Here is a 26427-nt window from a genome sequence, read left to right as displayed (position 1 = left end):
TATAGTTATATATACACAGTTTATTTTTCTAATAGAAATGCAATAATAATGTGTATTTTTCTTCCTTACTATGAAATATTTGACATACAAGAAAAAATATATGAAATATATGTGTATAAACTATAAAGCACAATAACAAGCACCTTTGTGACCACCAGCCAGTTGAGGAAATGGAATATCGCCTACATCCGGAAGCTCTGGGGTCTCCTCCCCATCCCATCGCCTCCTCCTCCATCCCAGGAGTTACCTCTGTCTGAATTTGGCGTATCTTGTCTTCCTTGCTTTTCTTTTTAGCTTTACCACATCACATAGGTATTTCTAAATAGTATAAGGTTTATTTTTGCCTCAGTGTTTTCCTTTTTAGAAGTTTTGCTTATCTTTTATTATAGTTCTCCCTAGGTATTTGATGCTATATAAATGGCATTTAAAAAATTTACTTTGTTGGGTATAAACACAGGTTTTAAAAAAATAATTTCAAGCTTTACAGAAAAGTTGCAAGTACTGTACAAATAACTTTTTTTCCCCTGAACAATTTGAGAGCAAGTTGCCAACAGGAAGCCTCATCGCGTCCAAATGTTTTATTGTGTTGTTTCCTGCAAACAAGGAGATTCTTGTACATAACCACAATACAAACATCAAAGTCAGGAAATTCACTATGATCCATCGCTACCATCCAATACTCAAATTCTTTTCAAGTTTCACCAGTTGTTCCAATAAAGCTGTCTATAGCAAACGGTTCAGTTCAGAATCACATGCATTTAGTTTTCACGTCTTGGTAGTCAACTTTGGTCTGGAATATTTCCTGTCTTTTGACTTTCAAGATTTTGACAATTTTGAAAATTACAGGCCAATAATTTTGAAGCGTATCTTCCTCAGTTTGAGTTTGTCTGACGTCTCTTCATGGTTGAACGCAGGCCATGGATCTTTGGCAGGAATCTCGCAGACGCTGTATTCTCCTTGCATCCTTTCAGGTGGCACAGGATTTAGATTTGACCCATTACTGATGATGTCCACTTTGATCACTTGATAAGGTGGTTCAGCCAGAATTCACCACTGTAAAGTTAAATGTTTCCCTATTGTAATCAGTATTTTGTGGGAGATACTTTCACATTATGTAAATATCTTGTACCTCATCAAGCTTTCAATTTATTAGTTTATTTATATTCATATGGACTCATGATTTCTTGTTTTATTCAATGGGTTATAATCCCTTACTATCATTATTTATTTTGAGACTCAAATTGTAGGGCCAGTAGAGGCCTCAAGCCAGCTTCTGCATTCCTTTGCCATGTCCTCACTGTCTCTCAGCACATCCTTACTTTTTACCTCAAGATTTTTTGGGTTTACTTTGTACTTTCCCTGATCCAGACCTGGAATCAGCCATTTCTCCAAGGAGCCCTGGTTCCTTTTTAATAGAGAATGGTATTTAGAAGACAAGAGCTGGATGCCAGGTGTGTTCATTGGTAACGGGGTTATTATGGCTTGAACTGTGTCCCCCCAGAAAATATGTTGAAATCCTAACCCCCAGTACCTCTGAATATGACCTTATTTAGAAATAGGGTCTTTGCAGATGTAATCAGTTAAGATGAGGTCATACTGGATTAGGGTGGGCCCAAATCCAATGAAGACACAGGGGGGCAGAGAGATCACCCTATGTGACAATGGAGGCAGAGGTTGGAGTGATGTATCTATAAACCAAGGAATGTCAAGGATCACTGATAGCCACCAGTGGAAGCTAGGAGGAGGCAAAGAAGTATCCTCCCCTAGAGCCTTCAGAGAGCACGGTCCTGCCAACACCTGGATTTCAGACTTCTAGCCTCCAGAACTGCGAGAATAAATTTCTGCTGTGTAATGCCACCCAGTTTGTGGTAATTTGTTAGAGCAGTCCTAGGAAACTAATACAGGGGTGTTGTAGGATTCTGTGAATGTACATAATACCCCAATTTACACCTATATGTAATTCTATATCTTGACCTGCATATATGTATAAGGCCAGTAGTCTACACTGATACATTCAATTCTAATCCAACATCACAGAATTCATTCTAGTTTTCTCCCTTTCCAAATTTGTAAATCCTTTCTCCAATAGTGAGAAACCTAGCTCCCATTTCTCATAATAAATTTACATGTTTGATCAATCTCCGATATGTAACAATCTCCCACCTCTTCCTCCCTCACACAGAGGCCCTGTCTCACCCTGTCCATCCTGCTAAATGGACTCACTCCTCACCTCTAACACAGCCAGGCCACCCCCTGTGAGGGCCCATCCTCACCCTGCTCAGGTTCCAGCACCCCACACTGGACTGGACCGCCCTGTGCTTGTTTTCAAACTTTACATAAATAGTATACTGTATATTTTCTTCTGCAACCTGTTTTTTCCACTCAACATTATGTCTGTGAAATTCATCCACATTGATGCACGTAACTTTGGCTCATTCATTTGTACTGCTGTGTGGTATTTCACTACATGAATCTACTACTGTTGATGGACATTTGATTGTTTTCAGGGTTTTGCTATGACATTCCTGTACTTGCCTCCTGGTGCACGTAAGAGCAGTAATTTTTCTAGGGCACATCTTTGGGAATGGAGTCACTGTGTCAGAGTGTGGGCATCATCACACTTACTAGATAATGTCAAAACGTTTCCCAAAGCGGTCTTCTCACCCTGACCTGGTCTCCCACCAGCAGAGCATAAGTAGTTTCTATTGCTCCATGTCCTCAGCGTCACTTGATACACTTGGACTAATTTACATGTCTAGTGAGTTTTTTCATTATCTGCACAGTTAGTCAATACTGATTACTGGCATGGGTTGTCTCAGCAATTTATTAGTTTTCAATTTCTCTAATGGAGGTCCCACTCTCTGTAAGCAGACTGCTAGTTGTCCACCAAAATCCATTCTCTCCTTCGTCCTTAGTTCTTGTGTAGTAAGAGTTGCAGCTGCATACATGGCAGCCAGCTAGGCTACATTTCTGAGTCTCTCTTGCAGTCAGATGTGGCCATGTGATCAAGGTCTTGCCAATGAAACACAAGCAAAATCGATGTGTGGCATTTCAAAGTATGGGTCTTAAGATACTCGCTTAAGATACATGGCTCTTGCCCTTTCTTGCCAGCTAGGAGTCCCACATGACAATGATCTTGCTTCAACCACACAAATAACGACACTGATCTAAGGGGGAGCAGAGTAACAAGATGGAAGGAACCTGAGACTGTAGGTGACCATGTGGAGCGGGATGAGCCTACTGCTCTGGACTATTACCAGGGAAATAAACTTTGCCCCAAAGCCACTGTCCCACTGGGTTTCTCTGTTATAGCACTTAGCCTTCACTCTCATATATTCCATCAGCAGAACCTCCCCCACCCCTAACCCCAAGTGGCTGTGGGAGTTCTCAGGAGACAAAATCCCACCAAGCAAAATCTGAGCTTAACGGTTGCACCCGCCTCCTCTGCATGTGGGCTTTCATAGAGCTCCCAAAACCTTTCATTTTTTTCCCCCCTCACAATATTCCCAAGATGATTATGAGGGAAAAAGTGGGGGGCTGCTTGATTGTGGCTTTCCTCCTCCTTCCCAGCCTCCCTGGTGGTCTTCAGTGAAGAAACAGATTTTTAACATGAGTACAATATATTTTTTTAAAAACCAAAGTTGTCTTACTATAATTAGCTCACAAAATGGTTAAGTCAGCACTGTGCCCTTTTCTGATTTTATTCTAGAGAGTTGGGAAATATTCTCCAGAATGTCCTTCATGTCAAGAAAAATGTAGGGCATGTTGACTGATGGTGGCAGGTTGGAACCCAAGAGATAACAAGATAAGACTGGGTGTTCATTTTACTAGCTTTTAAAAATAGCATAAAATGATCTGCTATCAATGACGACAGTGTGACATAAATCATAGAGTTTGGTCAAATCAATTTTATTCACTTGAGGTAAAAGATAGAAAGGCAAACATTTCCATGGTGGGTAAAGAGACAGGGCTTGCAAAGCCCCCTGAGCCTGGTGACTTCTGCACGAGTCTGCCTTCTGTTTCCTGGCCAGAGACAGCAGTCCTGAGTGAGACTGATGACCAGCTGTCCTGGCCAGAGTTGGGACGGGAGAACACGCATGCCTCCTGGTCATGGGTGTTTGCTTTTATTCCTTTTTCCCTCCCCTGGGGGCTAGAAAGTTACTTTTAGGTGGAAGGAAATAAGACCTAAACATTTATTAATATGAAACACTGTGTGAGTCTATATCCTATTGCGTCTATTCTGGAGCTAATCAAATAATTCAGGGGCAAATAGAAGGGCCTAGCCCTCCTCAAAGAATCTAGTAAACTCCGTCCCCCTCAAACACCCACCTAGGACCAGGCCCTTCAGAACAACCCTGCACTGTGCTCCAGAGCTGGAGAGCTGTGTGTGGGTCTTAGAGCATTGTCCTTCTATTCAATCTAAATTGTACTGTTTTTCAGCGTTTGTACTATGAAGTTGGGGCCTTTCTTAGTTTCATGTAGATGTCACTTTTTTCTCGAATATTGTTTTTCTTTGCTCATTTTGGTAAGTATTAAGATGGAAGTTTTTATAGTCATGGCTGTTTTTCCTTGCCAGCACTCTAGTCTTTTTCTTTTTATAAAGATTGGCACCTGAGCTAACAATTGTTGCCAATCTTCTTTTTTTTTTCCCTGCTTTTTCTCCCCAAATCCCCTCAGTGCATAGTTGTATATCCTAGTTGTGAGTGCCTGTGCTATATGGGATGCCGCCTCAGCGTGGCCTGATGAGTGGTGCCATGTCTGTGCCCAGGATCCGAACCAGCAAAACCATGGGCCACCGAAGTGGAGCATGCAAACTTAACCACCCCGCCCTGGGGCCAGCCCCATCTAGTGTTTCATACATGGTTTAAAGCCATAAGAGTGGAGATTACAGCCAAGATGTGTCTGCTGGCTGGAGCAGAATCTGTCATTGGGAATCCTACTAATGCAACCTGAAAGAATTATTTGCTCTTAGGGGCCGGCCGGTGGTGCAGAGGTTAAGTGTGCATGTTCTGCTTCTCGGCTGCCCCGGGTTCGCTGGTTCAGATCCCAGGTGCAGACATGGCACCGCTTGGCACGCCATGTTGTGGTAGGCGTCCCACATATAAAGTAAAGGAAGATGGGCACGGATGTTAGCTCAGGGCCAGGCTTCCTCAGCAAAAAGAGGAGGATTGGCAGTAGTTAGCTCAGGGCTGATCTTCCTTTAAAAAAAAAGAATTATTTGCTCTTAAAAGAGAAAACGGTCTTCCCAATAACCAAATTTTTACTCCAGCTCTTTATATCACAGCTTACTCTTTTATTAAAAGTTTGTTTTCTGATTATTCATAGTTGTTTTAGAAAATTTGGAAAATATAGAAACATATGAGGAAGAAAATACGAAATCATCCATAATTCCACAACCAACCAGAACTAACCACTCTGTAGGTTTTACTCATGAACACTGCACCTTAGCTCACTAGAACCTCTCAAACCTAGCCAGAGTCTTCTTTCAGAGTATTTATGTCTTTTTATACAAAATATAAAATAGAAACATATATAAAAAACATACACAAACAGAAAAAAATGAGTTTTCTTTACAAAGTAGTTTCCTAGCAAACTTCCATTTGAGTCAGATACTCTAATATAGACTATTGAGCATTTATTAAAATACTAATAAGACGAGAACCAAGAAGAGGAGAAAGGGTAAGTTGCTTATCTCCAGATTCCCCCTCGACTCCTCATGCTACTAGGGGCAGGGTGCCCACTTTTCTTGCGTGCTGGAGGTCTTTCAGTCTTAGGGGCTGTAGCAAGGCGGCGAGGGAGAGCCTGGGAGGGAATCTGAGAGTTGTGGGACAAGAGAAGACAAAGTCAGTGTCATATACTCTCAATCCCCTACCCTACTGAGGAAAGGCGTCGTGCACGGAGAGGGCCAGAATCATTCGGCAAAGGGGAACGACCATGCCACAGAAAATGGGAACAGGAATCGGACGGGTCAGGCAGGAGAGAATGGAGCCAGCCAGGGAGTGTGCAGGGATGGAGGAAAGAGTCAGTGAGAGCCCTTCCACCCTCATCATCCCTGGCCTCCTTTCCCTCACCTCTTTCCGGGGGATCTCACCCAAGCGGGAGTCTGTGTTCCTTCTGGGGACATTATCCCCTTGGCTGTCAGTCCTGCCATACAAATTGAGGGATGAGGATGGGGCACTGTTTGCCTCACTTCCCAACAGTGGGTGGAAGTACTCCCCCCTCAATTCTGTCTCTTAAGAATAAGAACAAACAAGATAGACCTGGGGCTCAAATAGGAGGAGACACTAGAGGAATCAAAAAGTGAGTTATACTAGGCAGTCACAATCCTAGGATTCTGAGTTCTGAACCGCATGGTAAAGAGGAAAAAACTAAGGTAAAAAGACATGAAGACGGGATTTCTTTTAGAAGCAAAGGAAAAAACCAGAAAGTAGAAAGGAAAAGACAGAAGAAAGGTGGGGAGCAGTGAGAGATGGAGGAAGAGAAGGAGACTTGTTGATCTACATCTCGCCCTCACACTCCTCCCCAGAAAAGGACAAAAGATGCGACTCAGTGGACAACACGCACACCCCTCTCTCCCCTGCCTGATCTATTTCCCTGCCCACAATCCAGATTCCATCCACTTAATCCTTCCTTCATTCCCTCCCAGGCTGGTACCTGCCGGGCTCCAGCCTCTTCAGGTAGAGCACCAGATCCTCAGGGGGCAGTGCCCCCCAGCCCCGAGCTTGGTATAGTCGTAACAGCTGAGACACCTCCATCAGCTGCCTTGAGGAAGCGAGCCCATCTCCACCTGAGATATACCAGTGATGGTCGTCAGCCTAGGGCCCCTCTCCTCAGCCCTCAGCCCATCTCCCGGGGAATCCAGAAGGGCCTTCAGTTCCACGTACTGGCTCCACACCCAAAACTTTCCCTCCTTAACTTCCAGTAAACCATGACCTGCTTACCTCTCTCTGACGAACCACCACTGGGACCACTGCCCTGTGAATGAGTTGAGGGAAGCTCATGGACCCGGAAAAGACTAGATGCCATGGCTAAGGGCACTTTAGTTTTATGGACAGGGGGTGGCAGGCGTGGCACTTGAGGGGCTTCCTCCCAAGACGGTACAGTCAGAGGACCTAGCAAAAGGAACGAGATCCAAGAATCAGGAAATGGGGCAAAGAGCCAAGGAAGTCCTACCACCTAGCCTTCATTAGGCTCTATCACCTTTGCCAACTCCTAAAAATCCATCCCAGATAACCAACTCCCACCTTTTCCAGGCCCAGCCCCAAGCTTCTTCAGAGTTGGCACTCACCAGACTTAGGGGGCAACAGGTCAACAGACGGGTTTTCATTGTTCTGGGGTACTGTCTCTAGCAGCTGGGGGGAGACAGCAAGGTTCAAGGTAGCAAGACACTACAAGACAGTCAGGTTCCCTGGGGACTGTTAAAGAAGGGGACCTAGATATCTGAGGGAAGCAGAAGCTGGGGAAGTAAGAGTTAGGGTTGGTTACCTAAGTTCCAGAAGGGACTTATGAGATAGGAATGAGACAGACTGGGAGAGGAAGATGCTGGGACAAAGCATTAGTCTTAGAAGGGGGATGAAGCCAGAGTCCTGGACTCCTCGAGCAGGAAGAGAAAATGAGGAAGGGAAGAAGACAATAAGGTGGGATGGGTTGGTCCTCTCTTACTTGGTGCAAAAGATGCTTGAGGCCCTCCAGCTGAGAAACGGGTGGCAGCCCTTGCTTTAGGAAGCCATCCCCATCAGATCCAGGATCTTCCTCAGGGAATGGCCGTTCCGCCCTGTGATCGGGATGGAAGGCCCCAGCTGTAAAGTGAAACAGGGGTGTGCGTTGTGTGCTGTCGGGGGAGGAGGTTCCTTCACAAATCAACTTGCCACATGCCCAGAAGAAAGGGGCCTATTGAATATAAGAGGGACATCATAGCTAGAAGATAATGAAAGTTTAAAACAGCTGGAGAGGGAAGGGTTGAAGGCGACTGAGAGATGGCACAGCTGAATTCTAAGACAGAATTGTAGACAGAAGGGGAAAGCTGTGGTTCTCAGACTCTAAATAAATAAGTACCACCACAAACTCCTTAAAGACAGAAACCAATATCCAGAATGGTTTAGGATTAATAGACACATTCTAGACCCTTAACCAGAACATGCCCTCATTCTTTTTTTAAATTTAAAATTGTGACATAATTCACCCCTCATTCTTTTTTTAAAGATTGGCACCTGAGCTAACATCGGTTGCCAATCTCCTTTTTCTAAATTTCTTCTCCCCAAAGCCCTCCAGTACATAGTTGTATATTCTACTTGTAGGTCCTTCTAGCTGTGCTATGTGGGACGCCGCCTGAGCATGGCTTGATGAGCAGTGTTAGGTCCCTGCCCAGGACCTGAACTGGCGAAACCCTGGATGGCTGAAGCAGAGTGTGCGAACTTAACCACTTGGCCAGGGGGCCAGCCCCATTTACCCTTCATTCTTAATTCAAACTGGATTGTCACGTTTGCACCACGCAGAGCACCCCATCCACCCAAGTCACAGCTGACTAAACCAAGCGTGGCCACCACACTCAAGGTCAGCCAATCCAAGGGATGGTTGCCAACCAATCAGATAACCTCTCTTTAAACTGGACCTAAGAAACAGAGATAGCATTGTCTCTGTAAGGTTGTCTAGAGTCTGGCTGGAGTCAGCGTCATGGCTGGTCAAACTCATGTACAAGCCAAAGTTATGAGAGCAAGAACCTGAGTCACAGAGAGTGCTGGTCAATCAAGAGAAAGCAGCAGATATTCGGGGAGAGGCAGAGTCAAGAGCCCATGCAGGCCCAAACACAGGAGGAACAGCTGCCTCAGTTCCTGAGAGCACCCCTGGATCCCAACTCCAGGTCTCATTAAGTCCAACTACAAGACATTTCCATGAGATCTCACTGCCTTTATTTGAACCAACTTGAGCAGATTTCTGCTCCTTGCAGCTTATGGTCACTAAGGAACCTAAGAAACTAAATACACACTCAAGTCCCAGATAGAAAGGAAGCTAGGTAAGAGGGAGCCACTTAGTACATGGGAACCCCAGTGATTTCTGTCCCCAGTTACCTGAGGAGGAAGTGAGATCTGGCTTTGGCTCTAGGGGCTGGAAGGAATGTTGGCTTTGGAAAGCGGGGCCCAGCAGGAGGCTAAGATCTGGGGAGGAGCTGCAGAGATCAGGCGGCACTCCAGGCAGCGCGTCCCTTGCTTCCCGGCTCTGCTGCAACACAGGCTTCAGGGCCACAGCCACGGGAGGCACAGTCCAGATCCTCCTCTCCCCCTTCTCTGGTTCCCGAGGCCCAGGGCTGGAGGGGCTGGCGGTAGGAACCTGGGCATAAGAGAGAAGCAGAAAGAAGGATCAAAGCTCAGTGCATTTAAAAAGACAAGATATGGCACAGACACTTTAATAAGATTACAAATTAGTACAGCTTCCTTAAAAGGAGATTTGATAATATCTATTAAATTTTAAAATGCTTGTTTTTGATCTTACAATTCCATTTCTAGAAATTTTATAGAGACACTTGCACAAAGACATATATTAATATTTATTGCAGCACTGTTTATAGAAGCAAAATATAGGAAAGAACTTTACTGTCCACCAATAAGCACTTGGTTAAACAAAAAGTTATCCAACAGCGTACAGAAGGCTACCGTTTGGGGTGGAGCGGAGGGACACTCAAGACACCAGTAACACTGGCTGCTTCTGGGAAGAGGAGCCGGGAGAGCAAGGAGCAGGGAGAGGATGGAGATTACTTTTCACTGTCTACCTTTTCGAAGAGTTTGGATTTTTTTTTTTACCATGTGCATAGTATTTATTCCAAGATATAGTTTAGCTAATAATGAAAATTTCATAATTAAAAGAAGGAAGTAGGAGACACCAACATAAAAAGGGCTGGTGAGACTCCCAACTCTACTCTAGGGCAGGACTTGGCAACAATTTTTGGCACTTACCATCATAATTAATTCAGTTGCCATTTAACAAAATTAGCACCATGGTGTATTCCCTACCAGCTCTTGGGCTGGGAGAAGTCAGGCCCAAGGCAGTGGGGCCCGTCTGGGTGAACTATGGCCGTGGAGAAAAAGATTGCTTTCGATGATACAGTTATTCTTTGAGAAAGTCCACAGATTTTTTTGTTCCTAACACAGGTCCTAGGACCTGAACTTAGGACTTCCCTTGGGAGGGAGCTAGATTTCCAAAGAAGGGACCTAAACACAACCACTCAGAGCAGCTTAGCTCAAGGGGCAACACCTACTGGGGGGTTAGGAGGTGGGGTGTTGGTGCTGAGCAGCTGGTTTGCCTCCTCCCAGTGGGCTTGCAGCATGGCTTGGAGTCGCTCGACCAGCTCCAGCCGCTGTTCCTCCAGCTGCTGGCTCCGGTTCTGCAGCTCCCGCCCTCGCGCCTGCTCCCGGGCCAGTCTGAAGAAGAGACAGGAGAGCTTATGTGGGGCCTTTGAGGGAGCAGAGACTTGGAGAATAAGAAGAGATAGAATGGCTTGTCAGACATCTGAAATTCTGAAAGGAGCTAGGGCCAATGTAAAAGAGGACAGATCTATGGAGGGAGCAACTCCTCACCGTTTCCAGTTTGGGCTCTAAGCACAGGAAAGGGGCTGAGGCCTAAAAGGGATGCTCCAGGGACCGATACCTGAGCTCATAGTCCTGAGCCACCTGCTGCTGCCTTTCCTCTCGTTCTGCCATTTCCACCTTGAACTGAGCCAACTGAGTGGACAATTCCTGCTGGTGCTGTTCATTTAGATCCTGAAGCTGCTTCCTAAGAGGACACAGGTGAGAAAAGAGGACTGAATCTCGAGACAGAAGGAGTCAAATGAGACAAAATCAAATGAGACATAACAGGATGTGTGTATGTGTGAGTGAGACAGACAGCCGCCAGCCTGGCCATGGCACAGGTGGGTTCAGGAAAGCAGCAAGGACAAAGCTGATGTCTTAGGATGGGTTCCCCAGAAGCAGAGATTGAGATGAGGATTTACGGGGAAGTAATTCATTTAAGAAGCATTTCCAGAAAAAACTAGTAGGTGAGTGGGGTGAGGAAATGTGAGACAGGGATGGGAAGGAGGCTCAATCCCATAGGGTGGCTCTGGAGATGGTATAGGGCACAGCTCAGCATTATCCCCATCAGCGGCAAGGGAGCTGGAAAATTTATACTCCTGCACCCCTCAGTTATTGGTTAATGGCTACTTCCTAGGGGACGAAAATTCCCAAGCACTCCCGGCTCTTCATGTGTACCTGCAGGCAGCTCTCCCGCAGAGAGACAGACCCGGGCAGGCCACTAACACTGCCTGCCTGGCTGGGGAGAGGCAGCATCCAGTAAGTCCCCTGTACCTGTGATGTTCCCTCAGAGAGGCAGCTTGCCGCAGGCTGCTCTCCTGAGCCTGTGCCAGACGCTCTGTCACCTGCTGCTCCAGCTGCACAGCCAGCTCAGATTCTATCTGGAGTCGCTGGCTTTCATAGCGGGCCTGGGAGTGAAGGAAAGTGGGGTAAAGTCAGCTAAATTCTGTTTGGGCTTAGAAGAGGATGGAGGATATAATGTAGACAAAAAAAAATCCATGTATCAACACTCCCCCTCGTGAGCCTAAGGGATAAAAAACAAGAATTTTGTCACAAGCAGTGAAAGACGTTCCCTTTCCTTATTAAACCATGAAGTACTCACATCTTATATGTACACAAAAGTGAAAATAACTTTAGACAAAAGAAATATATATATATATATATATATTTTTTTTTTGGTGAGGAAGATTTGCTCTGAGCTAACATCTGCTGCCAATCTTCCTCTTTTTTTTTTTTCTGCTTAAGGAATATTAGCCCCGAGCTAACATCTGTGACAATCTTCCTCTATTTTGTATGTGGCTCACTGTCACAGCATGGCTTGACAGCGGTGAAGGTCCACATCCAGGATCCAAACCTGTGAACCCGGGCCGCCGAAGCAGAGTGCACTGGACTTAACCACTACGACATGGGGCCAGCCCTGTGAAATATATATTTTTTAACCAAAAGAAATGTTAGGTAAAACAATCAAATCTGTTATATGTGCCTGAGATAATACACGTAGTATTCCTACTGCAGCATCTGAAACCCAGCAGGCATTCACTAAATGTCAGTGTCCCTCCCTCCTAAAGCAGAATCAGTCTGTATCACAGTCCCCACTTTCTTATCTCATATTCCTTCTTCAACTCACTGAAATCTGATTTCCATTTATAGTACTTCACATCAAAGAACTTAATGTCTAAATCCAATCGTGGTGATTTCCCAGCCTTTATCTTACGTGATCTCACTGTAACATCCGCCACTATGTCAATCCTTCCTTCTAAAACCATTTCCCCCTTGGCTCCCATGATACCACCAGCCCCGCATTCTCATTCCTCGTGACTGCTCCTCAGTCCCAGCTGATTGTTCTTCCTCCAAATGCCCGGAAAGGCTGAACATTTCCTTGAGCTGTCCTCAGGCCTCTTTTTGACCATTTACTAACATTCTGGTTGCTGATGCTTTTAAATGTGTATAATAAACGCTTGGCATTTAGGCCATGTTTTTGGCTACTGTTTATACCTTCAAATACTTTCCAGATCTCCCTCTTTAGCCTAGACTTCTTCCAGGCTTTAAGCCCATAGACCCAGTAACCTACTGAATAGCTCAGTTTGGATACATCTGAAATAGAACACATCCAAAATGGAGCACATTTGTTTTTCTACCCTCAACCCTTCTGTTCCTATTTTATTTCTTGCCTTAGCTAATGACACCACTCTCCACCAAAACACCCAAGCTACTTAAAACCTGGAGTTATCCTTGACTCCTACTTCTTTACCCCTTCCAACTGGTCATTCCATCCTAATTCTTTAACATCTCCCTAATTTACCCCTGCACTCACTTCTACTTTCATTCAACATTACTTCAAGTCCAGTTGATCTCCCTGCTTCTATTCTGCCCTCCACCCTCTGTCATTTTGGCCCCAAAAGATCCGCCACTTCATGTCTGAGTAAATAGTCTAAAATACAAATATGTTCAATTTATTCCCTCGTTTGAAACCCTTCTTTTTTTTTTCAAGATTGGCACCTGAGATAACGGCTGTTGCCAATCTTCTTCTTCTTTTCCCCTTTTTCTCCCCAAAGCCCTCCAGCACATAGTTGCATATTCTAGTTGTGAGTGCCTCTGGCTGTGCTTTGTGGGATGCCACCTCAGCATGGCCTGACGAGCGTTGCCATGTCCACGCCCAGGATTTGAACCAGTGAAACCCTGGGTCGCCGAAGTGGAGCGCATGAACTTAACCACCCGGCCATGGGGCTGGCCTGTTTGAAACCCTTCTAATGCCCCCATTGTCTAAAGTTTTTGCTGCTTAAAATGGCTTACAAGGCCCTTTATGATCTCCCACCACCAATCTACCTTCTCTCTCCCATCCTAAACTCCTTGCAGTTACATAAATTCTTTTTTTTAATTTTTAAAACTGTGGTAAAAAAGCACATAATATAAAATTTACCCTCTTAACCATTTTTAAGTGTAGTTGAATAGTATTAACTATATTCACATTGTTGTGGAGATCTCTAGAATGTCTTCATCTTGCAAAACTGAAACTCTATATACCCATTCAACAACTCCCCATTTCCCCCTCCCCTCAGCCCCTGACCAGGACTGTTCTACTTTCTGTTTCCATGATTTTGACCACTCTAGATATCTCATTACCTAAATTCTTTTAATGAAAAATTTTAATACATACTCCCTTTGAGCAAGCAATTCCACTTTAAGGAATTTATCCTACAGAAGGATGCCAAAAACTTATGTACAGTGATGTTCACTGCAGCACTATTTTTAATAGTGAAAAATTGGTATCGGTGTAAATTTCTCATCAAAAGGAAAATGCTTAAGTAAACTATGATTCATCCATTCATTGCAGTATTATATAATCCTAAAAAATAATGATGCACATCTATATGTATTGACATGGAAAGATGTCTCTGATATACTATGAGGCAAAACAAGTTGCAGTGAATGCACAGCGTGTTCCTTTTTTAAGCACCAACCCATAAACTCATATATGAAAAGGTTCTGACAGGACACACATAAAGTGGTGTGATTAGATAAGGCAACCTATATATATATTTTGCCCCTCTGAGGAAGATTAGCCCTGAGCTAACATCTGCCGCCAATCCTCCTCTTTTTGCTGAGGAAGACTGGCCCTGAGCGAACATCTGTGCCCATCTTCCTCTACTTTATATGTGGGACGCCTACCACAGCATGGCTTGCCACACGGTGCCATGTCCGTACCCAGGATCCAAACCGGTGAACCCTGGGCCACCGAAGGAGAATGTGTGCACTTAACTGCTGCACCACTGGGCTGGCCCCTAAAAATATTTTTAAGATATAAAAGTTCTCTCTAATATAAGTTCAGATAATACAGAAATAAAAAGTATTGATTGCAGGGCCGGCCCCATGGCCGAGTTGTTAAGTTCATGCACTCTGCTTTGGCGGCCCAGGGTTTCACCGGTTCAAATTCTGGGGAGCTCGGATGTGGCACCACTCATCGGGCCATGCTGAGGCGGCGTCCTACATAGGACAACCAGAGGCACTCACAACCAGAATACACAACTATGTACTGGGGGGCTTTGGGGAGAAAAAGCAGAAAAAAAAAAAAAGATTGCCAACAGTTGTTAGCTCGGGTGCCAATCTCTAAAAAACAAAAAAACTTTTTTTTAAAGTTCTTTGGGAAGTCTACCTGATCCATCTGTGTAGAATTGATGGCTCCTTTCTTTGTCTTTGATATTTACGTCTGATAAGTTAACTTTGATAATTTAAGTATGCATGTTATAATTCTAAAGTAACCCAAAACCAAACAAACAGAAATTGAATTTATGACTTTAAAACTAGATGAAGAAAAAAATAAAAGAAAAGAAAGAATCTAAAAGATGGCAAGAAAGGAAAGGAAAATAAACACTGAATAGACAAGACAAAATAAGATATTTTAAAGTTAAGATGGAGATCCAACTATGAATAAATAAATGAAATGTAAATGAATTTAATGCTCCAGCTAAAAAGCAAATAAATATATAAAAGTTGAAAGTAAAATGGTTAGAAAAATATTTGTCAGGCAAATTCTATTTGACAAAATGAAAGGCTGGTACAGCTCTTTTAACATCAGGCAAAAATATACCCTAAGGCAAAAAGCCTTATAAGAGATAAAGAGAGTCAACTCAAAAGGACAAAACATTCAACTTACTAGGAAAGATATAGCAATTTCAAAATTTATATGCATCTAATAACATAGCCTCAAAAGGTATAAAACAAAAATTGACAGACTACAGGAGAAACAGACAAATCCACCCTCAGTGAGATTTTAACAGAAAAAACATCAGTAAGGATATAATTATTTAAACAGCACAATTAACAAATTAGACACATATACAAAATTGCACCCAACAACTATAAAATACATATTTTCAAGCACTACATGAAACATTTAGAGAAAGCGACCACATATTAAGACATAAAACAAGTCTCAAAAAATTTCAAGTGGGGCCAGCTTGGTGGTGCAGCGGTTAAGTTTGCACGGTCGGCTTCAGCAGCCTGGGGTTTGCCAGTTTGGATCCCAGGTGCAGACCTATGCACTGCTTATCAAGCCATGGTGTGGCAGGCGTCCCATGTATAAAATAGGGGAAGATGGGTACAAATGTTAGCTCAGGGTCAATCTTCCTCAGCAAAGAGAGGAGGATAGGCAGTAGATGTTAGCTCAGGGCAAATCTTTCTCAAAAAAAAAAATTTCAAGGAATTTAAGTAATAAAAATAGCATATTCTCTCATGATGTCCACAAGAAACTCTCACATGATGAGGGGTGGGGGAAGGGAGAGAGAGAGGAAGTGAGGGGAGATGGAGAGAAGAGTGAGAGGGAGGGAGGTGCAGACAAATGTAGCAAAATGTCAACTGGTGAATCTAAGTGTATTCATTATACTATTTATGCAATATTTCTCTAAGATTGAAATATTTCAAAACAAAGCCTAGGTGGAATATACATAAATAAGTAATTTTTTAAAAAACCATGCTATCTAATCACAAACAGTTAAGCTATAAATCAATAATAAAATGTAATTAGAAAAATCCTGTATGTTTGGAAATAACCCAGGAGATCAAAAAGTAATCAAATAAAAAACTGAATATTATTCAGAACCAAGCAATAAGGAAAATACCACATAGGATAAGTTGTAGGATGCACTTAACATGATACTTATGGAGAAATTCAGAAAAGAAGGCTGAAAATTAATAAGCAAGCATCCATCTTAAGATTTTAAAAGGAACAACAGAATAAAACCAAAGAAAATATAAAGAATGAAATAAAGTACAGACATTAATAAAATAGAAAAGAAATCAACATAGTTAAAAGCTAATTCTCTGAAAATATATTCAATTAAACTACAAGTAAGATGGTTTTAAAAAGAGAGGATGAGACAAATGAGATTAGGAGAGAATATGCTATTTACACATATAAAGAGAGAAAGAGTGAGTGCACCAAAAATAATTCAAGAAGAAATGGAAAGTCTAAATATTTCCATAAACATTAAAGAAGCAAAACCAGTAGTGAAATATCAAATATTCAAGAAACACATATTCATTCCAACCTTACAAACCATTTCATAGTATAAGAAGAGAGGGAGCAGATCGTCATGTTTCTAGCACTGGCAGATTAAGTTATTCAGATTAACACCACTACTGGTGGTCAATGCCATGTTCCGTTGCAAAGGCTTGCTTTGTCTGGCCCTAGAGCCCTTCTCACCTCTCCTTCTCTTGTAACCACCAGCACGAAACAGGCACTTTTGTGAAGCCAGGGACATCAGCTCTGCTAGGGACAGCCCATATGCCTGCCCATGCTCCAGGGATTAAAAAAACACAAAGAAACAATACAGAGAAAATTTTTAAAGCAAGAGTGGTCACCTGACAGCTGACTTCTCAGCAGCAACAACGGAAGCCAGCATAATATTTTTAATACGTTAAAATAGCTACCAACGTAGAATTCTACACCCAGGAGCTCCTTCAAAAATGCATGTGAAATAAAAAAATGAAATTTTCAAATGAAAATAAATAAACAAACAAAAGAGATTTTGCCGCCAAGAAAAAGATCCCAGATGGAAGATCTGAGTTCAAAGAAGGGAAGAAGAGCAAAGAAAGCAGTAAATTATGTGGATACTTCTAAGTGAATATTGACTTTATAAAAACAATATTAATAATGTTTTATGAAACTTTCGTACTTAAAAAAATAGAATTAAGAAAACATAGAGTGATGTTACAGAAAATGGCAGGATAAGAAACTCCAGGGGTTGGTTCTTCTGCCAAAATAACCATTAAGCTGGGGAAAAAATATCAAAATCAACTATTTGGGAACACTGGAACCTGATCAGCAACCAAGAGAGTGCATGATGAAAGGAGAGGCTGCTGAACTTTGATAAGAGAGCCTGAAGCGTGAAGCAGCTACCATCCCCCGCCCCTGAGCAATGGCAATGGCAGCCTGTGATGCTAGAATGGCTGGCTGAAGCAAAGGTGGGCAGTAAGTACCTTGTCCTCCAAAAACATTGGATTGTGTGTTTTGGTCAGTGTAGCAGTTCCCTGAGGAACCACAGCTGACAACTGCCTTTGGTTTTGGGCCCCTTAGGCAATAGCAGCTTCCTTGGCAACATCTATCAGAAGATTTAAAGAGATATATATATATATACTTTTTTTGGGCGAGATCCAGACATTTAAGAAAAGCTCTGTCAGATCACAGGTTAATCATGGAGATAGGATAGAAATGTCAGTTACTACACACAACAAAAAGGACAGACTTTGCAAAAATAGTTTAGAGTCACTATACAAACAGATGGCTGTAGTCACCAAAAGAAATCCCTAAGGAGGAAGAGAATATGATTTCCAGAGGTACCACACTGTAATACTCTAAACGTCCAGTTCTCAACAAAAAAATTACAAACATACAAAGAAATAAGAAAATAAGACTCATTCAAAGGAAAAAGAGAATTTGATAGGAACTCTTCCTCTGGAAGCCAAGACATTGGGATTACTAGTCAAAGAGATTAAATCAGAAGTCTTACATATGGCTCAATGAGCCAAAAGAAAATCATGAACAAACTAGATGAAATCAAAACAATGTATGGACAGGGAATGTCACTAAAGAGACAGAAATCATAAAAAGGAACCAAATAGGAATTCTAGAGCTAAAAAGTACAATTAGTGACATGGAAAATTCACTAGATACCGCTACGCACCTATTAGAATGGCCAAAATCCAGAACACTGACCACATCAGATATTAGAGAGGATATGGAGCAAGAGGAACTCTCCTTCATTGCTTGTGGGAATGCAAAATGGTACAGCCACTTTGGAAGACACTGTGGTGGTTTCTTACAAAACTACACATACTCTTACCAGATGATCCAGCAATCACACTCCTTGGTATTTACCAAGAGGAGCTGAAAACTTACATCCACACAAAAACCTGTACACGGATGTTTATAGCAGCTTTAGTCATAACTGTCAAAACTTAGAAGTTTTCTAAGATGTCCTTCAGTGGACAGAACACATAAATACTGTGGTACATCCAGATGATGGAATATTACTTAGCGCTAAAAAGAAATGAGCTATCAAGCCATGAAAAGTCATGGAGGAAACTTAAACGTATGTTACTAAGTGAAAGAAGCCAATATGAAAAGGCTACATACTGCATGATTCCAACTATATGACATTCTGGAAAAGGCAGATTTAACCTGTGGTTAAAGGGAGGATGGGATGAATAGGTAGTGCACAGAGGAATTTTAGGGCAGTGAAACTAAGTATGATACTATAAAGGTGGATACATGTCATTAAAAATGTGTCCAAACCCATACAATGTACAACACCAAGAGTGAACTCGAATGTAAACTATAGACTCTGGGTGATAATGATGTACAAATGTAGGTTTTGTCAATTGTAACAAATAGACTAGTGGAGGATATTGATAAGGGGGGAAGCTATGTATATGTAGGAGTAGGGGGTATATGGGAAATCTCTATACCCTCTGCTCAATTTTGTTATAAACTTAAAACTGCTCTAAAAAATAGAGGACCTGAACAACACTATAAGCCAGGCACCATTCTGGGATTCAACAACAAACAGACAAAAATCTGTGCCCTCATGGACCTTAGAGAAATTAAACAAGATTTTTAAAGTTACCCTGTGTAGGATATTAGCAGAAAAATTAAACAGAGAAGGGGAACGGGGATTATCAGAGGGTTGCAGATTTTACTCAGTGTGGTTGGGACACTGAGTAAAGATGACATCTGAGTAAAGAGTAGTTCTTACCCTCAATTATCCTGTTTATCATAATACTTCAAAATGTGTGTACTAGACAAACTCCCATCTAGCTGGTGAAATCCTTGTTGGCCGGGACTATTCTCAACTCCTAGCGCAGAGCTTACATAGAGGGGCTGTTTAACACGCCTCCTGAATTGAAATGAGAGAATAATCACCTGTGTTCCAGCAGCCTGCAAAGTGCTACTGACTTGTTTACTAACATCTTTACCCTTGGCCTTCCGTAATAACTTAGCTTCCACGTGGTCAGTCCTTCAAGTCAATGGGCTAGGTGAAAAATAAAAGGCGTGTGTTTTCTCAAACACTGACTCACTATCCAGAAACTGGATATCTCCTTAAGTCAACTATTAATAAGGAAAAAAGTCTCTTAGATTGACTTGCTCTCAGGAACTCATTAACTTGCTCTTAACACACACTTTAGACATAAAAACAGAGGCCTATAAAGGTAAAAATTCTAGTTAGAAATGGGAGTGTTTGCTGGGGCTCCTGAAACATCACTCTGCCTTAGACCTACTTCTCCTAACCAGGAAAAATCTTCCAGAACCCTCTGCCTCCTGACCTGCACCAAGCTCATTTCCAGCTGCAGGGCATCTCTCTCTCTCCGAGCCGTATCCAGCTCTCCTTCCAACCGCCGCACCTCCGACTGCACCAATGCCAACTGCTGCTGGGCCTCCCGGGCTGCCTGGGCCTCCCTCTGGGTGTTCCCCTGAGAAAGGGAAATCAGACTTAAGTACATACCTCATTTCCTGAATTCCCCAATTCATTCTCCCATACCCTAAAACCCAAGCTTCCCCTCTCTCCACATTTGATCTATTTCCTCATCTCTGTTTAAAGCTACTCTTTGGCCTTCCATGTATTTGATGCCCCCAGCCCTTCCTGCTGGCCCTATACTCTCAGTCCTGTCTCTCACACATAGTTCTGCTCTCTCCATCTCAGTCCCCTATGCCCCATATTCCGACATCCCATCTCATTCAATTATTTTGCCCTTCATCTCTTCCCCATTCATTCCCTGATTGCCGCTTTTACCTTCTCCCTTTCCAACTGAGCCTGGCCCTCCTCCTGCAGTGCCTGGTAGCGTTCCTTAAGCTGGTGCTCTTGCTGGGCCCGGGTCTGCCGTTCTTCTTCTAGGGCAACCTGAAGTGTCTCCAACTGGCGATGCTCACTGAGTTGCCCAGCCCGAGCCTCATCTCGTTCTTCCTGCAGGGCCCGGCACCGCTGCTGTTCTAGCTCCAAGCTCAGGGTTAGAGCTTGCCTTTCCTCTTCCTATAGCCCCAGGAGAAAACCAAGATCCTTAGCATGCCCTCAAGAGACCAGCAATCTGCCCCTCACCCCCATGTAATATGCCCACTGAGAATTACGCCTATTAAACAGACAATAGTTGACAAGCCCACAGGATTACAATATAGTAGGTAAGAGCTTCTGTTTCAGAATTAGGTAGATTTGGGTTCAAATCTCAGCTCTGTCATTTAACCAAGCGTTCTTAGGCATACACCCTTATCTGTAAAACGGAAATAATATTAGGGTCTAACTTGTGAGGACTAAAGTAAAAAGTGTATGTAAAGCATTTAGCACAGTGTCTGGCACATAGTAAGTACTCAGTATACAATAGCTATCACCATCATCATCAAAAGACATTCCACAAAGGCTAGAAAATCCAGCCTACAGTCACCTAGCCAAGCAGCAACCATCATCAGCACTGTTGGATGTAGCCTGTTGAGACTACAAGCATGCGTCATGCATGCAACAAGTTCCAAACCTGGCTACTAATTCATATGGGTAATCATCTTATCATTTCAGTAATAAGAAACTTGAGTGAGTCTCGTGCCATACCTTTTTTAGCTATGCCCTGGACCATAGTTCCCAAATGTGGCTGAGCAAAATCACCTAGGAAATTTCTGAAAATACTTAGGTTCCCCAACTTCACCATATCTCTACTGAATCAAAATCTCTGGGGATGGGTCCCAGAAATCTATATTTTTAAATAATTCCTGAGGTGATTCTAATGAGGATACAATTTTCAGACTCTCACAAACTTACTTGGTGGCAGAGCCCCTTTGTTGTAGAGTATTTAGCAGAACTAGTGTTCTAAGGAACAAACTCCGGGAAACACTGCCCTGGTGCAAGTCAAAATATGAACTCCCACAATCCACCCATAGCTCTCTAGAAGTAATTAACAGCCTCTATTGGAATTAACTCAGCCCAGTAGTCTCACCAGTGTCTCTCTTTCGCGTTGCTGCAGTCTGGCACCTTCCTGTTCACGATTCAGGGCCTCCACGGCCTCAGAAAGGCTTTGTTCCAGGCGGGTTACTGTCTTTCAGGGAGAGGGGAACAGGGCAGAGGAACTGAGGGGAATCCTTGTATGTTATACTTCAAAAAGTATTAACAACAAAAACTTTAAATGTAAGATTTAACTAAATGACTTAGGGGCCAAAAAGAAGACTACACGGTGTGAGAAAAGCTGGGAATACATCAACAATGCAAGTGTGACAGCAGGAACGGTGAAGGGAAAGGAAATAGGGGAGGAGGACTATCAGGATAGCTAGCGCAAGACTGAGGTCAATCTGTTGGGAACCCTAAGTTCAGAGGGTTGATCCTGGTTGCCCACCTCTTGCTGTTTACTTCTAGTGAGTTCAGCTGCCTGGCGCTCCTCCTGGAGTCCCCGAAGTACCTCTGTCCGCTCAGCTTCATGCCGGTTCCAGCCCTCCACCACCCGGGCCAGGGTCTCAGGAGACGAAAGGCAGATGGAATTTCAAACTAACTTTTTTGTCCTCTTTCTGTCCACAGGGGCAGGGTCAATAGCCACCTTCTCCCAGTAGTCAGTAAACCCACCCCGTACCCCAGCTCCTAATGTGAACAAAGGAACACTGGTTGGCCACCCCCATTTACTATAGGCTTAGTGCCCTCCACGAAGAGACCCACCCACATTCTGCTACCCTGGTACCTTGTCCAGTTGTTCGATCATGATATCTTTCTTGCGGTCGGCAGTCACAGCCACAGCTAACTGTTGCTGTAGCTCTAGCACTCGGGTCTGCAGGCTCTGAATATGGCGCTCACAATGCTGGGAAGAAGGGTGAAGAGTCTGGGTATTGCCATGTTTAATCTGACCAAAGCACCAAACTTTCCAGCTCCTCTAGGGTAAATGGGCTGGAGAGACGGACCCAGGGTCCCAAGAACAGAATAGTTTTGGGGAGGGAAAATCAAGAATACTGGAAGAGGAATCTTGAGGCCTGAGACATACAACACCTTCCTCTACTTTATCAGGAAATAGGAGCTTAGTTTCCAGGCTCTTACCTTTCCTGGAACTCCTAAGAAAAATTTCCATGAGCCTTTTGGCAGGGTGCAGCAGCCCACACTGCAAAGAGCAGGAAGTTACTCCTGCCTTAAGAAGCTCACTGGACACAACAATTAAACATAGCATAAAGGGGATAGGATAAAGGGAATAGATCAAGCATAGGATAAAGGGGAAGCCTTTTCTTCATTTTAAAATAGAGAAAGAGAGCATTCCAAAAATGACAATACAACAAATGATCTTGACTTTTCCTCTGCCTGTCTCTCTCTCTGCCCCCTTCAGACAGGCTGAGGCTTGCAGAGATAAAGCTCATTATATCACCAATAGCTATAAAGCCCTTGCAGAAGCCAGCAAAGTTCACTGTTCATTCACCAAACGTTTACGGAGTGTTTCTACGTGCTAGGTATATTCCACACCTTAGGGAGACAGTGCTGAACAAGACATGGTATGACCCTCACAGATCCCAGATTTTAGAGGGGAGAAACAAACAAGATATATCAGACTGTGTAAACACGCAGGAAACAATAAGGTGATCTGAAGGAATACCTGGAGGAGAAGTGTGCCATCTCACATAGGATGGTCAAAGAAGGCTTCCCTGAAGAGCCATTTGAGCAAAATCCAGAGAGCAGGCCCTTAACCCTCAGCCCTTTTCAGCACTCAGCCCCATTTCTAATCTTTGCTGCTTTCAAAGGGAAGCCTTTGTATCTCACCTTGCGACGAGTATGCTCTGAATCCAGTGCATCTCTCAGGCCCTGAAAATCCGGAGGATTGAGTGGGGGCCCCGGCCGAAGGCTGGCGTAGCGAGGAAACAACTCCTCCAGGGCTTGGGCTGAGCTAGACAGAGACAAGTCTTGCAGGGGCCGGGTGCTGAGTGAATTAAGTAAAGAATGTTAGAGTTGGGAAAGGTTCCGAGATTCACTAGTCCAACTGTGATATTTTACCAATGAGGAAACTGAAACTCAGAAATGGCAAGGGACTTGCCCAAAGTCATAACGCTAGGCAGGGACAGAGCCACAGACAGTACAGAGGTTCTGTGATTCACTCTGTAGTGCTCCTTGCTCTAAGCCACACTCCCTGTAGCAAAAGTCTCAGCAGAAACAAGCTACTTCTTCTGGGGGAAGAAGGACTCGAGGTTGGGAAAAAGCCAGGTACCAGGCAGCCGATGCTTATGCTCCTGAAGGAGTAAAGAGGTAGAAGATAGGAGAGAAAGGATGAAAGCTAAAAGCTAAGTGAGAATCATCTTAGGTCCTTAAGAACTACAAAAGCAGTAAAGGAAGTATCAAGGAATATAACACTTGGCTTTCCAAGAAAGCAAGCAAGCTAGGAGAACCAAAGGAGAACTCACTTAAGCAAGGTGGCTGTGCTGTCACTGTCAAAGGAGTCCTCTTCCCGCCTCTCTGAGCCAGCACCTGTAGTGAGGGGATCCCCTGCAGGCAGCCAGAGGGACCCCACAGCCAGGGTCAGGTAAGGATAGGAACAGGCACCACTTGTAGGAGAAGAGAGAAGAGGGCTTTCCTTTCTACCTCACTCACTCCTCCGAACCCTCTCCCAAAGAAGTGGAGCCTTTCCTCCTGAAATCTCTTGCCTCAGAGACTAGTTTCCCCCAACCTCTGCTCCCTCCCACCCCTTAAATACAGATTCTCCTTTACAGGTAAGAGGTTTACTCACGATAGGCTGTATCACGTGAGGTTTGGAGCATGCTCTGGAGCTGACCCCTAACACTTTCCATCTCAAAGATATGCTTGGAACCATCCTAGAAAAAAGCAACAGAGAAATCAGATGCAACCTGTATAATCTATATTCTACCTACTGTCAGGGCAGATGGCATCCAGCACCTCCTAAAATCCAAGAATTTTTACTCCAGCACCTGGTAAAGCAAGAAAAACAAAACTGACCCAATAAGGGTCAGAAACTCGAATGTCTACACAAGCCATATAGGTAATGTAAATGAATTAATTGGGCAGGCTAAGACAAGAGTGGTGAGGCTTCTTGCCAACTAGGCAGCAAATACCCATCTAAAGACTGTAGCCCATGGCTATCAGTTTTTCAAACTCTGCAAAACCTAACCAGTTTGCAAATTGGTTATGACACCTTTTATATCCAAAACTAACAGTTATCTTCTCTGCAACATGTGTAACTAAACCATGTTTTAATGATTTACATGCCAAATTTTGAACCAGACAATCAAAATAGTTTTGAGCTGAAAGGACCTTAGCATACTCTTGCTATCCTTAAGTCCCTAGTTCCCTCCTGGGATGAGGAAACCTCATCCTCACAGTGCCCAAGTCCCAGTCAAAGCACAGCACCTCATCCCACAGTGCAGCTGTCTCTGACCAAAAAACGCTAAGTTTCACAATTTTCCAAATTATGGTGTCCTGGGTCACTCTCTCCCTCATAAACATTTGTTCCCAGGAACAAGCATGACTGACTCTGTAGCTAAAAGGAATTTAAAACCCAAGAGTAGGAGTTCCAATCTCAGTAAAGCCATTTCTTTTTGCCACCCCCAATCCCAAGATCCTAGAGGTCCCCAACACACACTTTCCTCACCTTTTTCTTCAAGTTGTTCTCCAAGCCAAGTGACAAGCTGTGACTCAGCTCTTGGGCCAAGCCATCTAGAGGTGGAGAGGTGGAGGGTAAATACAGCTGGGCTCGGGCTGTGGCCTCTGCCTGACGACTAAGGTGCAAAGAAGTATAGAGCTGGGAGGTCACTTCAGAGGACACCTGGTTCAGCCCAGGGGCTTCTGATGAATCACTCAGGAGATCCTCAGCCCCCAGAGGTGAACCAGGGTTGGTAGGTGATGTTGCCATGAGTACACTGAAGAGACAACTGGAAACAGCAGAGCTGGGAATTCCTGGTTCTGTTTTAGGAGAGCCCAGGAGGAAAAGTACACAGGGAAGGAAGATTTCAGAGGAGGGAGGAAGACTCCAAGCCAAGGATCCTTGGTGAATAACGGTATGGAGGCCTTCTGGTTAGAGAAAAGGTTTCCACTGGTTCCAGAGGCCATGGGAGAGGGCAAAAGCATTTCTTTCCACAGCTCCTGGGAACGGTGGGAAAGAGGGTGCGGCAAGGAGGGGCTGGGGACAGAAGACCAACTGCCCAGCAACAGCACCACTGCAGCTCCTCTGGAGTGCTGAAAGCTGCAGATCACCTTCTAGCACAGGCTGTCACTGGTCAGCTGAGCTCTTAAATTCTCACATTCAGAACGTGCTAACTGAAACGGACCCAAATCCAACAGGGGCCTAATCTCCATCCAGCTGCTTTATGTGCCCCTCTACTCGCTCCAGTCTCAGAGAGGCAGGAAGCTCACGTTCCCCACCTCCCCACACCCCTCCGCCGACTCTCCTCTCCTATCTAGGGTCAACTCTCTGGTATATCCCCCCCGACCCCTCCTGGAAGAACGCCATAGCAAAGCTCCCTAGAATTCGTCCCTTCCTACCACCCCCAAAGAAACCTCATGAACACTCAGTCACGCACTCAGACGTTCCTAAAAAGCTCGCCGCCCCCAAGCCCAGCCTGAGATCCTCTACCCCGACCACCCGTTCCGACTACTCTCCACATTTGCAGTCCTCAGTGCCCCAATCTGCCAAGGTGGGGACAAGGTATTGCCTCCCTCCTCTGAGACCCTGTCCCAGAAGACCAAGACCCCGGCTCTCGCGCCCTTCTCTACACTCAAAACCGTTGGTAACCTCCCGCCCACCGGCGTCAGCCCCGCCTCGCTCGCCCCGATGACGTCATCAGCCCAGGAGCTCTCAGTCGCTGCGGCTCATACAGCCTCTGGAACCTGGGAGCCTGACGCGCGTGCGCGCTTTGGCG

At 44.1% G+C, this 26427-nt stretch overlaps 1 protein-coding gene across 4 annotated transcripts; it reads right to left on the bottom strand.

Annotated features, from left to right (window-relative positions):
- Positions 1–26426, bottom strand: CNTROB (centrobin, centriole duplication and spindle assembly protein). 4 transcript variants are annotated; one of them, XM_023653733.2, is made up of 19 exons: positions 25161–26426; positions 24278–24366; positions 23959–24040; positions 23324–23480; positions 22266–22382; positions 21930–22046; positions 21537–21635; positions 20351–20587; positions 19884–20030; positions 11337–11470; positions 10642–10767; positions 10253–10415; positions 9069–9327; positions 7663–7799; positions 7289–7352; positions 6942–7112; positions 6655–6787; positions 6072–6144; positions 5273–5814 (listed from the first exon to the last, which is right to left on the bottom strand). In XM_023653733.2, exons 2-19 carry the CDS (start codon positions 24363–24365, stop codon positions 5689–5691), a joined length of 2430 nt encoding a protein of 809 aa, XP_023509501.2. In that variant the 5' UTR covers position 24366; positions 25161–26426; the 3' UTR covers positions 5273–5688. The 4 variants fall into 4 exon arrangements, with proteins under 4 accessions (XP_023509500.2, XP_023509501.2, XP_001504851.5 ...); XM_001504801.7 differs by having other exon boundaries at positions 24282–24366; XM_070228147.1 differs by lacking the exon at positions 6655–6787 and having other exon boundaries at positions 24282–24366.
- Position 26427: the final 1 nt, after the last annotated feature.

This window comes from Equus caballus, chromosome 11, assembly GCF_041296265.1.
Source record: "Equus caballus isolate H_3958 breed thoroughbred chromosome 11, TB-T2T, whole genome shotgun sequence".
Lineage (NCBI taxonomy): Eukaryota > Metazoa > Chordata > Mammalia > Perissodactyla > Equidae > Equus > Equus caballus.
The sequence above is the reverse complement of the archived record's forward strand: the minus strand, read 5'-3'. Positions and strand labels throughout refer to the sequence as shown.

Excerpts from the sequence above, each read along its gene's own strand:
- CNTROB (XM_001504801.7), bottom strand. The coding sequence starts at position 25,421 with ATGGCAACATCACCTACCAACCCTGGTTCACCTCTGGGGGCTGAGGAT. Across the intron at positions 24,367-25,160 it reads AGAACAACTTGAAGAAAAAG|GATGGTTCCAAGCATATCTT; the intron begins GTGAGGAAAGTG and ends GCTTTTTTCTAG. Across the intron at positions 21,636-21,929 it reads CTAGAAGTAAACAGCAAGAG|ACAGTAACCCGCCTGGAACA; the intron begins GTGGGCAACCAG and ends TCTCCCTGAAAG.